The following is a 14,749-nucleotide window of genomic DNA, read 5'->3' on the forward strand; positions in this document are numbered from 1 at the left end:
CTTTTGTATACTGGCTGTTGGTGGTGATGGTGATGGTGATGTTGACTTGATACGTCTTCGCTTTTTTCTAGCTATCAGCGGTGTGCTAGTATTTTCCAAAATTGATTTAAAATCTTCTTCTTCAAGTTCATTTTTTAATGATGTCAATGCTGTTGATGATGATGATGATGATGATGCATGTTCATTTAATTTTTTTAGAATTTGTCTATTTCCAATAAGACTTTTGGGGAAGTTTAATGTATTTACAAAGTTGTATAGATTAGTGTCAAATGATAATATTACTTTAAGATTTTTAACAATGTCATAGATTAAATAAAGTATATTATAGCTCTTGCCCTTAATTATAATCCCTTTCCCATTACTCTCAACTTGAATGTGATCTTGACCACTTTCCAAGAGATAGGCTAGGAGTCGTTTACTTTGTTCACGATATGAGTGGGGCATTAGATTTCCAATTTTCGATAAAATTGAATCCAATTCCTCCTTCTTTAATTGTGCTCCAGAAGCAGAATTCTGATGAGATGATTCTTTTTTTGGATCAGCAGCAGCAGCAGCAGTGGGCTTCGACCGATAGGACTTGTGTTTGTCCACTCGGCGAAGTGCATCTTGAAGTAAAAGCAGTTTTTTATCATCCTCAATATTTTCATTGTCAAGGAATTTACTCAGATTGTTCTCAAAGTGTTCGACGGGTGAGAGAGCGAGTTCTATTGGAGTCAATTTATAGGGTTTTGCCATTCTCTGTCTAGAGAAAACTGTTTACAAGTCTTACAATTATTGGCAGTAAAAGTGTGAAAAAGCTACCGCCTGCCAGAAGAAGTCGTTTCCTTTTAAAATTCTTTCCTTTCTTTTTAGAGGCCAATGTACGTACACTGGAACGATATTGCTTTGCCTGTTGCTTAATTACTTCTGGCAGTTGAACATTACCCTCGGTCAAATTTAAACAAAGTTCGGATATTAGATTAATGAAATCATTGTCAATACCGTGTTTGGGTATTGCTTCCCTAAGCGGAGGTTTTGAAGTGCTTAGAACTGAATACAAATGTCTATTTTCATGTAGTTTCTTCAGTGTTATGATAGCAACTAATAGGTCTTTTTAGTGTTCACGGGGAGATATACTGTAATTTAATTGTCAAAAATATCTGTGACTACACGCAGATCCTCGGGTGTATTTTGATTAAGATCCAATAGGATGTAGCCGTAGGGTTTATTAGTTACCTGATTGTATGCTGAGAGAAGAACTTTTGGGGCGCCTGGATAGATTTGTTTATTGAAGGTTATAATCTAGCTAGAATTACGAGTAACTACGTAGATGATATAGTAGGTGCAGTTCAATGCAAGTGTTCGCATACATTTGCTCTGATGAAAGAGATTGTGTAGAACCAGAGTAACAGAAATCTGTTCATGATGAGAGTGAACAGTGAACAGTTTTAGCATTTCTAGGGACAATTGTTCAATAGATTTAGCCAGATCTTCAATGATAAACCAAGAGTTTTGTTCAATAATTCTGAAAAAATAAAGCCCCTGTATGAATTGTATCTGTACCAACCCCATCGTGGTCGCAATTGCTTTTATTTTATCATATGACTCCTGCCAAATACTATAGCAATAGTAGATTTTTTCGGCTTTTACACAAACATTTTATCGCAATTTTTAATTATTTTAGTTAAGAGTGTTGTTTTGCCCGACATTGACGGTCCACACAGAAACGATCTGAATGGTGTTTTAAATTGATACATGTTCCCTTCAACAGTTCACCTAGACAACTAACTGTAGACTATGGCTGTCTAATGACTAAATAATTTCCCTATTACTACTCTGTTCAAGAATAATAGGAAGAAGAAGGAGAAGAGGAATAATATTTTCTTTTATTATATACATAAAAAGGTAACAATACTTTAAAAAAAATACTACATTGAAAAAAGCACATTAAACATGAAAAAAATACACTTTTTTTAAATTTATTTATAATAAAAAAATACAACATTTACATAACAATTAGAAAAAAACACTAAAATAAATACACTTTTTTTTTGTTTATTTATAAAAAAAATACGACATTTATTGGAATAGAGCAATTAAAATAATATCATACACTTTTACTTACAGCATTTTAAATTTTGGGGTCCCCCTCCCTCCCCCCGGGGGGCGGCCGCTGCGGCGGCCGGGGCCGGGAAGCGCCGGAGGCCCGCGGCGGCGGGCCCGGGCCGGGGCAGGCATTAAATACTGGAAAATGATCTGCCTTGCACACACACACACACACATTGAAAATTCTTTGTGATAAAGAAAAAAAATAATTTAAAAAACACTTTATTCCCTAAAAAACCCTCCCACCCAATTTATTCTTTTTTTGTGAATTTAAGTTAATTTTTCTAGACCGAGTTGTTTTTTGTACTCTATACATTCAACTCGGTCAGAAATTAAATAGTGACCGTGTGGTAGTACCTTCACACCATGCTCAAGTACATAGACTTTGTCCTATATGGCAGACATAGCGTTTTTCTCAACTCTAACTGCGTAGTTTTTAAATTATAAAGAGCAAATCGCCATGACTTTCGCTCATGGGACTAAACTACGTTCCAAACGGTTTCTATATACACTCATGTCGAAATTATTTTTTACAAAGTGTGTAAGTACCCCCTTGCAAACTTGTTTGATATCCTTGCCGTGCGTTTCCACACAGTATACCTTCAGACAAGGAAACACACCACTGGATATCAGATCGCTACCCGTTTCAGATTTTAGCATTAACAATTGGTTTGGGGCCTGGCGTTTTACTAGCTCCGGGTAGAGGGATTCGTCCCAGTTAGTGTAGTTCATTCGTGAGCTAATGTACTCGCCATTTTCCAAATCATTCAATAGATTCTCAGTTTTGACTTTTAACAGGAGTGAATCAGTGTCCCCGTAGTACACTTGAGCTTGTCCCTCAATCGGCCAATGTACCTTGCATACATTATAATAAAATGACAACATGAGTTTCTTGGATATTCAGTTATTGCACTTCCGCTCGCAATATTTTTATTTAATACAATGTTTCTTTTCTTGCGATGTAGCAGCACCATATTAGAGTCTATGATTGTGAACGATGTGAAGTTTGGATCCGCAATGATTCCAGCACAATCTTTGGGGTTGGTTGCAATGTCAAATCGACTTCTGTGTCGTACGCTCTCGCACATTTTACCGAAAGCTGAGTTCAAAATGAGTTTATAGAATTCTTTTTCAACTTTCGTTTTCACTTGTGAACGCCTACTGACAAAGGTGTCAATAAACGTTTTCATGTAGGGTTTTTGATAATATTGGAGGGCTCTTTGAGAATTTGTGACTTTGAAACCATTGAACACCATCTATCTCAATGACAAGCGATGAAGAATGATATTGTGTTCCGGGTTGAGGTTGGAAATTATTTTTTGTTTTGGAGGTACCCAGTGCATACTCCCGTCCTCTACTGAAGATAAATTCTAGGGACTCGGAGAGTCCCTACCCACCGGTCTATTTATGCACGGAAAAACAAAGTCTTTTACTGAGTCATGGATTTCCATGGGTATTTCACCATCAATTTCAAAAAACCATCCCTGTGCCCCATTCTCCTCAACACTAGCAATGTCGGGGAAATTCGAAGCACAGGGATTGTCAAGCCATTTATAATTGCCACACGGCAAACAGTAGTGAGACATTGCCGATGGGTAAAGAGAATTCATATCCAGAAAACTGCGTCCGACTTTTCATCGGTGTGCTGTCCACTCGGATCAGTTTTCATGATACGATCCCCATGAAAAACATACCCACCCCTCATTGATCTCTCTACAAACAGATGCTGATCCACATCGGCGATCAGACCTATTTCTTCTTTGCTGATTTTAAGTATCAATTCCATCTCCAAATGGGGAGTGGAAAAATAATAATCTAAATCCAACCCAAATTCCTCATAGATTTTATCCGTATTTTTGCACACAATGTCCAGAAGAGTGAGTACGTCACTGGCCAAGTAAAGTTTACAATAATCCCACCCATTTTTACATCTGCCCTTTGTCCAAACCCTCTTAGAAAATTCATAGTCGCTTGTGGTGCACTCCCTCTCATTAAGTAAATTAAAAAAAGCTTCCATGGGCGGTACTGACACCTCATCTAGCCTCGAGCCTGAGTTGTAATAATCATATGGATATATACCCTTACACGTTAATAAATCATAAATTTCATCATTGGGGACGCGCTGTTTTAGGAGGGGGAAGCTATCAAAATTGTCAATTTTCTACACCTGAATCAATTGACTTAAAGATTTGGGGAAGAAGCTGAAAGAGTTTAAAAAACGGATTTTATTCAGGCAAGTGTTACCCTTGTCAACTGTTTTCCACATGAATTCTAGCAGCAGTAGCTTCTCCGATGATTTGGATATGATATTAAATGAAAAAGAACCATCTATCCTTGCGTCATCTACAACTCCTCCCTTGGCAATGCGGGCCAACGCCAGAAGAATAAACTATAAGTTTCAATGGGAATTGATGGGAAACACAGGTACGAAATAATGTCCTATAACTTTTAAATTGCTTTAACGATGTACTATTCTTCTTAAGTTACTCCTCCTCGATGGAATTTTATGCCATAAACGGTCTTGGGTGATCACCTTCCTCCTCCCCCCATTCCCAACACCATCATCAAATTCTCCCTTGTAAACCCAACACATTTTACGATTTTTAATGGCCACTATGTCATCTGGTGATAGGAGCATAGGATAGTTTGTATAACGAAGGCGTGAAATTGCACCGTTCGCTGTTTTGATTAGACTGACCAATGCTGAGTACATGAAGTTTTCTCCGTCCCCATAAACCTCAACGACCTCAAGCACGTTCATGGTATTATTGAAATCTCGTTATATTTGAGCGTTAGAGATCCATTTAGCTTCATGTATTTTAAAAAAAGTTGAATTTCACGTGTCGCAAATGTTCGTCAGTTGATCTTCGTAGTCGAAAGCAATCTTATTGCTCTGCAGGAGCGTGTTTTGAAAATTTTTAAAACTTAAGATCGCTCTATCTCCACTTACTGTCTCCACAGCCTGGTATCCATGACGTTTACAGTGTTTCATGTGATGCTTTAACTTTAAATCAGTCCAAAATCTTGAGAGACATGTTGGACAGTAATAACACACACCCCCACGCCCCGGTTTACCCTCTCTTAGAAACCTACTAATATCCGTAATTGGATTGAAATGAACAATTGAATCGGAGTCTGTGGGTGGGGTGTATAGAAGCCACACCCAATGTTCTACTGATTCAATTGAAGGAGCCCGCACTGGAAATAATACACCCTTCTTATCGGAACGCTGACCCTCTTCAAATTCTGGTTCATACTGTAACACCGTGACACCAATCTTTAAATGTGTATTAGCCCGCTCAAAAATATCTATTCCTTTTAGTGTCACGGGATATTGACCATTTAAACAATTAAAATTTACTTTGGAGAACTTTGAACCTTCCCTACCATTAACTGGCATTTTGTCGAACTTCTTCTTAGATGCATCTATTTGAAGAGGTCTCTATGCGGCAATTAAAAATGCATACTTGAAACACTACAGCCTCGTATAGAAACAGATTAGCTGCATCCCCTTACATCTCACCAAATCTGAACGCTATTTAGGAACTAAATCCATCTCCCCCTGCCCCTCACTTACGATAAAATCCTTTTTAAACCTACATATATTAACATTTAAACTTTCAATAAATAAAACCACAGATCCACTACCCCCCTCGTTATAATTTTCCCACTTACTTTGAATACTATTAGCCCAATTTAGAAAAACCTCCCCATAATTTTATAAATGTGGGTGAATTTCCAACATCTATGTGTGCAAGTATTTCGAATACATATCACCCGCATTTTCATTAAAAAAAAAAATTGTAGTGCTATTGATGCTTTTAAACTGACCCCCACTCCCCATACCCTCCTTTGATGTTCAAGAATGGCTCGAATCTTATCAGTATATGATTGTGTAATGGCCAGTGGATATGTTATTATATCCCCCGAGACTAGAGAATTGAAGGGATCACAAAATTTTGCGCTGTAGACTAATGTGTGATGCAAGGCGGAGTAGGACAGAAAAAAAATCCAGAAGAGGGGATAATATTGTTATTGTATTACTACTACTATCTTTAACATTCGGTGGTATGGTGGAGTGTGACAGGGAATTGTCAATAACACCACCACTCCCAGTCTGTTCAATCACATTGGGTGGATGTGGCATGAGGTAGTCCCCTAGTACATATTCCAAGGTGTTTGGGGACAATTGGTCGAGCCAGCCTGTTTTGTCCTGTGATGGAATTTCATTAGGAGGACCCGGTTCAGATGCACTAGTAAAATCACCTAAATATTCACGCATAACACTATCTGCCCACTCCGGGTCCTCAAGCATGTCAATATCACAGCTTAAGTCGTCTAGGCTAGCCGTTTCCCCAAAAACATCATAAAGGAACCCCCTATGCCACTCCACATTCTGTAGAACTAGTGTAGGTTCATCACTAAACTCCGTTTGTGGTGGAAGAATTAGTCCTGTAAATACACTTGCTTCATCACTCAAGGGTGTCGGTGGTACTATATCATTAATATGTAGAAAAAAAAGTTTTATTTTTTATGTAAAATAACCATTATTTTTTTATAAAGTTAATGAACTGTGTCAATTTCTCATAGTCATTGTCCCACCACCACCTGAACAATTAAAAGAAGAAGAAGAACAAAAAAAGTTACATTGCCATATGTATTTCATAATGACAACTGAACATGTTAAAAAAAAATATATATTGTTTTATTCAGGAAAATGTACTCTAATTCTTAGAAGGGTAAGTTAGAACAAGAGAATGATATATAAAACTAATGGTTTTATTCCAAAAATTTTCAGAATAAAAACGCAAAATATGGGTCCAATTCTAGTGCTTGACCCTCTTCAATATAACTCTCAGTGAAATTCGACCATCCTTCAACCGATGCAGAGTGATGTATGAAAACCTGCTTCTCAGCTTCGGGTAATGGAAACGAATTCCATACATCGGTTGGTGGTGAAACTCTCTCATTAATCTGAATTTTTTTATGTCATTTGCCAATTGATTTGTTTTAAGTTGTGGATATAGTTGACCTGGACTAAATAGATGATTGTAAGAGAAAATAAATTTTTTGCTCCATCCATATCAACAATTAAATTGCAATTAAAATGTCGGATGGTCCTTTTTAGAGCCGTTTTATAGATTATTAAAAAACCTTCTTCCTATGTTAAAATATCTTATAGGAAATCGCCGTCCTGTCACAAGAACCTCACTTAAGTTTCATATTATGGCTGGGGGTCTGATTAAAATTCAGGTAAACTGATGGGTAATTTGATAAACATCGGATTTTACAAAAGTTTAGTGCAAAAACATAATGCACTTTAAGAATGGTTGTCAACTGTGATATAGCGAGTTGTCTGTTTTCATATAGTTAGTTTGTTTAAGGGAATATTGGATTATTGCATTAGAAAACATCTTGGTTAGAAGAGAATTTAAAAGATAACGTTTTTTAGATATGCATGATAAGCTATTTTAGTATTATAAGCATTCCTTTATATACTGCTAATTTGGTTAATGAAAGAAAATGAAATAGGGCTATTATAGAATAGTTTAGAAACAAATTTAAGTTTTACTCATCAATAGTTACGCACTTAAGAAAATTTACCTTATTTTTGAAAATCGGAAAAGAAAAAACCATATGTATATAATTACAAATTATGACTGGGTTTCTACGCCTGAAGTCCCTGTCAAAAAATGAAGGGGGGGTCAGCCTCACGACCTTGAGTGGACTGATCTGAGGCATTATGAGAAGCAGCCCAATCTCTTTTCATCGTTATTCCAGATTGCATGGTGCTGACGCTAGTATGATAAGGCTCTTGTACAATAAACTGTGTGGTTGATTGTTGGTCGGGGTTGCGGATAATTCAACCGGCAAATTTGATAATTTATGTTCTTGTTGCTTGCATTTGCGTGGCTTCGCGCAATCTTTGTTTCTTTTCGAAAGGGGGGTTATTGAACGTATCCTCTTCCTTTAAAAAAAAGGCAAAATTTATAATGAAAAAAACAATCCCCTTTTTCCATTTTGTTCGATAAATGCTTAAGAGGTCAAATTTTACCCTTCTCTTGTTTACATGCAAAAATTTTATTGCTTATTAACGCGTGATGTATATATTAGCTTAATGTTGCTCCTATTATTAATTTCTTTACCTTCCTTCTTCTTACTGCTAAAAAAAACCAACAGAAATTATAACGTATGTAAGGGGGTTCTCCCCCAAGTCAATACCTCACTCTTTACGCTACAGTTTACCCTACAAGTGAATACCCCTACAAGTGAATGAATTTTAATGAAAATCACACCGTCAGATTCAGTGTATCAGAAAACCCTATTACATAGGTTTCAAGCTCATATCTGCGAAAATCTGCAACTTTGTATTTTTTTTGCCAGAAGAAAAATATACGAATATAGAAGTTAATTTGTAAAGATATCCATTTAGCAAAAGAAAAGTAAAATGTTTATGCAAATAAAAGCTGCATTAACTAAAAAACGATCAGAAATTAAATAAAAAAAAACAAGTTTTTTAAACTGAAAGTAAGGAGCGACATTAAAACTTACAACGAACAGAAATTATTCCCTATATGAAAGGGACTGCCCCCTCCTCAACGCCTCGCTCTTTACGCTAAAGTTTGACCCTGTCTCACAACTTTATTTTTTTTAACAATAAAAAACTTTAGCGTAAAGAGTGAATCCTTATGATGATGATTTCAAATATATCAGTTTCATCAAGTTTAGCTATACCGGTAAAAAGTACGCGCCTGAGAAAAATTTGCCTTGTTTTTGAAAATAGGGGGAAGCACCCTCTAAAACTCATAGAACTTTAATGAAAATCACATCATCAGATTTAGCAAATCAGAGAACCCTACTATAGAAGTTAAAAGCTCCTGTCTGCAAAACTGTGGAATTTTGTATTTTATTTTTTCCTAAAGTCACCCCCAAGGTAACACGCAAGCTTTTCATTCAAACCAGAAAAATACAGCATGTTTGGAAAAAGCTTGTTTCTGAATGATAAAGAACTTTTTTTCAAAACAATAAAAACTTTTAAACATACCTATGGAGGAGAGATTTTATTTACATAATAGAAAAAAGCGTGCTTTGCCGTTTCTATCGAATATACTCGTCATATTCTTAAGATTTTGTACTGTTGAAGGGGAGGGGGGCCAAATCCCTCTGAAATTTGAATTTACTAGTAAAAGTTTTTCTTACATTTTTTTTGGGGGGAAATAAAAGAATGAAAAGTGTACTCACATTGAAAATGAACGAATCCATTGTTTTCAAAGTTAATAATATATAGTGTACTATAAACAATGTCTTAAAACATAATGAAAATTGGAATGCAGTGTAAGGACATTATATAGGGTTTTTAATTGAGTACATTATAGCTTGCCAAGTTTTTTAAAAAACCGACTAATCAAGTTATCATATGGAGTAACCACCAGCTTTCTCTAATCGATTGACACACAAAAAATGAGTGTCAGATTAGAAAACCTGTCTGCCAAGCCATGTAGGGTTCATAGTAATAGGTAACTGGCCCGTGGTAACCCAATTACTTGAAAATCCACACACATATCCACGTGTAATTCAATGTGGATTTTAAACGAATAGAGCCCTTACTACTCTCAGCAATGGGGTTAATGCTAGATTTGAATAATGGAAGGATTGATTAATCTCTAAGTTCTATTAGCGCTTCGTGTAGAATTGAGGAAATGTGTTAGTCCCCGTCCTGCACTAGTTTTGGGACAATTGCTTTTCCTGAGTCCATGATAATTTCAATAAGAGGAAAATTGCAACTTCAGATGTTAAAATGTTAAAAAACAACCATCGTGTTTACATTTTTACTGACAAATTCAGAATCTTTGAGCTGGGTTTGTTAGGAATTTCCCAAACTCAAGTCTCAGGGGTAGGAACCATAGAATTATGTGGTATAGAATGTTTTTACTCACGCAGGAAGGACGGGGTACGTAGACAGGGATTAGGGTTCATGATGAATAATGAAGCTGCTAAGTCTTGTTTAGGCTGGGAAGATATTTATGATAGGATCCTAGTTGCTCATTTTAGGACTAAAATATGCATGGCCCTGCGGTTTTTTTTGTGTCAAATATAATATCCTATATACTATACTATATAGAAGACGGATGTTATAATTTTAGGAAAATAGACTGTGAAGTCATCGATTGTGTCTTAAATAGGAAAGCTAGAAAGGCAGCTAGGAATACTAGAGAAAATACTTTAAGTTTAGTAGAGGGGAGGGGTGGACTGTACAAGAAAAATTTGAGTGATGCATCATATGAAAACAAGAGAAATTTAAGGAAAGTGGAAAAAGTATTACAATATGAATTAAGGAGGTCAGGTGGAGGCCATGGATAAAATTGCTAAATATCTGGAAGATGCAACCAAACGACACAATAGTAAAATACTTTACTGGCATGTTAAAAAATCGAGAGGGAACAATTAATCTGGGCGTGTCCCAGCTAAAATAGGAACGGGGCCACAATTAGTTATGAGGAAAGGGTTACTGACAAATGGGGAGAACATTTTGAAAATGTGCTAAGCTGTGATAGATATATAGGAAAAGATGTAGAAAAGAATTTAAAAGTTTGGGATTCTTTGAAAGCAAAGGAGCATCAATTTTGTGAGTGTGATTTGTTGACAATACTGAAAAGTAAAAAATAAGTAAGCCCCACATGCTGATAGTGGGGTAAATGAGTGTCATATTTACTGGTGTGTCACCGACAGGTTATATATGTGTTTCTTCATTGGTATTATTTGGTTCATGGGCTGTTTGAACAATGGTAGTAACGTTTGCTGGCACTTTGTTTTTCATCGATTCGTCTTTAAATTCTTTAGTGATATTTTCTACCAATTCCATTTTATTTTTCCGGCAATTTCACTGTTTATTACAGCTTTATTTTTACAAAAGTAACAGTTGCGGCACGTAGACAAGACATGGTTTATGATATTAGTAGAAGAGTAGGCCGTTCTTTTCCCCTTTGCTTTCCGTTGAATGCTATTACCTAAAAGATGACGATAGGTTCTATCAATAGGAAGTATGTGACCAAAAGCACTAGCAAGAAGATACTCCTCTTCGTCAACTATTATTTTTATGTTGGCATTCTCTCTTTTTTTTTAAATACCACCTCATCTCCTCTCAGTGGCAATAACATTAAAAAAACTACTTTTAAACATTACAAAAATCTAAATGCCACCTACACTCTACATTTTACTAAAATTAGCAGCCAAAGAGTGGTCTTTGCATTATTGTACTTCTACTAAAATAATTTTTAATTTTTATTAACAATAAAATAAAATTCTCTCCCGCAGAACGGACGTCCCCCCTCCACAGGAAGTCCCTGCTTGCGGTGGCCATTTACAACAACAGACAAAATTTTCTAAAATTCCAATTCATCAAAGAAGCCACTACTAAAAATAAATATAAAAAAATATCCCAATAAAAAATAAATAAAAAAACAACAAAAAACCAAAAAACTCTCTTTTACATTATCATTTCAGCTTATTTTTACAACACACAAAAATAAACACACTAATATTTATGAAAAACAAATAAGCTGAAATGACCACCAAACCCCATTTTTAAACTTCATTTTTTTCCTTTTTTCCTATTTTTTTATTTTTTGGCTGCTAATTAAAAAAAAACAAATTTCAATAAATTTCTTTAAACTACCTTACTTGCAACGCTGTTTTCTCACTCACTGACACAAAAAACTATCTCTTACCAATATAAAGCTCAAACTCTCTCCACTACTTACTTTCTCACTCTCTTTTTCCACCCACCATATTTACAAATATTTCATAATTCAAAATCAAAAAAATACTCACTCCACTCTTTTCTTATCTTCAATAATTCCATTTTCTTCTCAATTAAACTACTAAAATCCTCTAAACACACCACTTTCTTTCTTTTCCTTCTACTCCACACATAATGACACATATTTCCAATAATATAACACAAAGAATTTTTTTTTCACTTCCAAATCCAAATTTATGTCAAATTTCACCAGCTTCTTCTTTTCTTCATCACTTTGAACTTTATTTTTGCACTTTTCACTTAAATCAAAAACAAACGGAAAAGTTCCCTTATTTTCATTACGCTTGATGAACTGGTGGTCTAAACCATCTTCAACTACTTCAAAACAAAAAGAGCATTTTTTATCTTCATTTCTCAGGAAACGTGACACTCTATTTCGGTAAGGCAAAATCATGGTTATGACTTGAAACATAAGCTCTCTCACTTTTGGTTCCATGGGTAAAGAATGTAGATTTTCTAAAGGTATTTTCAAAATTTACAAATGGTTTTTTTCTTTTACGTGATATCCGTTATTTTCCTCTTCGAGAGTTTAAATCCTGGTTATCTCAGTTTTTATTTCTCTACTATCTGCCATGAGAAGCCCCTTCTCTTGCAGTTGCTTTAATATCGGGAAAGAAACTTTCATGAAAACTGGGACGTTTGTGTCTAAATTTGTTGAACTAGGATTGTTTAGTAGGGAGCCAACCACTCTCTAGTCATATGAAAGTGTTCTTGTGGTCCATTTAAAAATTCAAGTGTCATTCTAGCAAGCATATTTTGGCACAGTTTTCTAAAATTCAGTACTCCTAGACCTCCCAATTCCTTTGGGCAAAAGAACAACTTCTTACTCAGTTTTTCTAGCTTACCGCTCCATATAAAACGCCACATGTAGGTTTCAATTTTCTTTGCTATAGGTTCCGGGAGGGGTATTACTGGGGCCAGATAAAGTATTCTTGATACACAATACATGTTGATGAAAGTTGATCTCTGGAACAAGGAAAGATTCCTGCCTCTATCTTCGCCACATAGCAAAAACTGAATCTCGAGTACTTTCTTTTCCCATGCGTCCTGCCAGCAAATTCCTCTGACTGAAAACTCTACGCCAAGTGTCTTTACTGTAGGACTGACTTCCAGCCAAGTTTCTTTTTCCAAGCTCCTAATCCAACTCGCCTTTGCGCTTTTTGTTAACGGGAGGATCTTGCTCTTTTTCTTGTGAGTCCTGACGGCAAATTTTTCTCGTACCATTCTAGGCCCCGCATTAATGTTTTAATGTCACTCACTCCATCGGCGAAGAAATTCCCGTTATCCACAAAGGCCTCAGACTTGAGAACTAAAGATGGCAGTGCTCTGATACCTGTTATTCTGCCTTCTATGTATTTTATCAACGGGTCAAGATAGATCTCGAACAGAAATGAAGAGCTTGGGTCACCTTGCCGGAATGATATTTCAAGGGAGAATTCCTCATTGAGGTTTCCGTTTACCACCACTTTCGCCGCTGCGCCAAGGTATAGGTTCTTGTAAAAAACGACAAATTCACCACAAAACGAATGCTTCACCGTCATCAGTTCCCATAGGACTTCCCGGACTATCGAGTCGAAAGCTTTGATAAAATCAACGCATATTAAAACCCATTTGAGATCACTTTCCGATAGTTCTTCTCTTCTAAGGAGTAAGTCACGTAAAATTGCAAGAATATGTTGGACTTTTTAACATTTTATGCCCCCGTGTTGGGTCTCACCCCGAATCTCTCCCATCAGCTTTCTGAGTCTGTTCATGAGTACTTTGGAACATAATCGGGTATCACAGGGAAGTAGAGAGATGGGCCTCCAGTTCTCGATATGTTGCATGTCTCCCTTTTTTGGCACTAATGTGATGATCGCTAGGGTCTGATCCGGTGTAGCTCCTTCATGTATCATCTCGTTCATTGCTGATAACATGATTTCCGAGATTTCACTAAAAAACACTTTGTAAAAATCGTAGCTTAAACCATCTCTAACTGGGGCTTTCCCTGTTTTAGTAGAACTTAAAGCTTGTTTTAGTTCATCTTCAGTTATGGGCTGACTTAACATTTCATTCTCGACCTTTGAAACCTTTCGCTTCACTTCAAAATCACCAAAAGCATTTGCCTCTCTTGTTCCTTCTTTCCATTTATATAACTCTGAGAAGAAACCGTATACCATCTTTTTTATTTCTTCGTGATCATCTGTTATCTTTCCATCATGTGTTTTTATTCTGTCAATTTTGCATTCTTCTCGTTTCCTTTTAGCTTTCAAGATTGTCACCAGGCTTATTTGTTCTCCCTCGTATAAATCGTTTAAAAGATTTTTTACTGTCCAGTTTTCAATTTTTTTCTGCTCGATTTCCTTTAATTGTCACCTTATTTCATGGTATTCAAAAATCGGATCGCCTGTATTTTGGTCTATTTCATCTTTCAGTTGGCTAAGGACTTTTATTAAAAATCGTTCGTGGGCTAACCGCTCTCTTTCGCTTTCCTTTTGTAGGTATTTTAGAAAATTTACGATCTGTTCTTTAAATTTAATCCATGCTGTAAGGTGGCTTTCGTCTTGTTGTCGTTCTGTGAGTATTTCTCGGATTATTTCTTTGTTTCCTTTATCCTTGATAGCATCAGGGTGTAGTTTCCAATACGGAGCTCTCATGAAACTTGTTTTCCTATTTACATTCCCTATACTTGCTCGGACCGCGTAATGATCAGAGAATAAAACGTGCTCATGCTGAATGGAATTTACAGACTTTTCCATCTCCTTGGATATGTAAATCATATCGATTCTACTTGCTCCTTGGTTTCCGATTCGGGTGAAAAAAGACTCATTCTTTTTCTTTAGAACCCACATGTCTGTTAAATCA

At 36.1% G+C, this 14,749-nt stretch overlaps 1 protein-coding gene across 1 annotated transcript; it reads right to left on the bottom strand.

Annotated features, from left to right (window-relative positions):
• Positions 1 to 13,068: 13,068 nt before the first annotated feature.
• On the bottom strand, positions 13,069 to 13,446 carry LOC148954945 (uncharacterized). The gene has a single exon (XM_089105738.1). The coding sequence runs from the start codon at positions 13,444 to 13,446 to the stop codon at positions 13,069 to 13,071; it is 378 nt and encodes a 125-aa protein (XP_088961864.1).
• Between the last annotated feature and the right edge of the window lie 1,303 nt (positions 13,447 to 14,749).

This window comes from Artemia sp. Qi Xiang Cuo, chromosome 2 (assembly GCF_049724085.1).
Source record: "Artemia sp. Qi Xiang Cuo chromosome 2, ASM4972408v1, whole genome shotgun sequence".
Lineage (NCBI taxonomy): Eukaryota > Metazoa > Arthropoda > Branchiopoda > Anostraca > Artemiidae > Artemia > Artemia sp. Qi Xiang Cuo.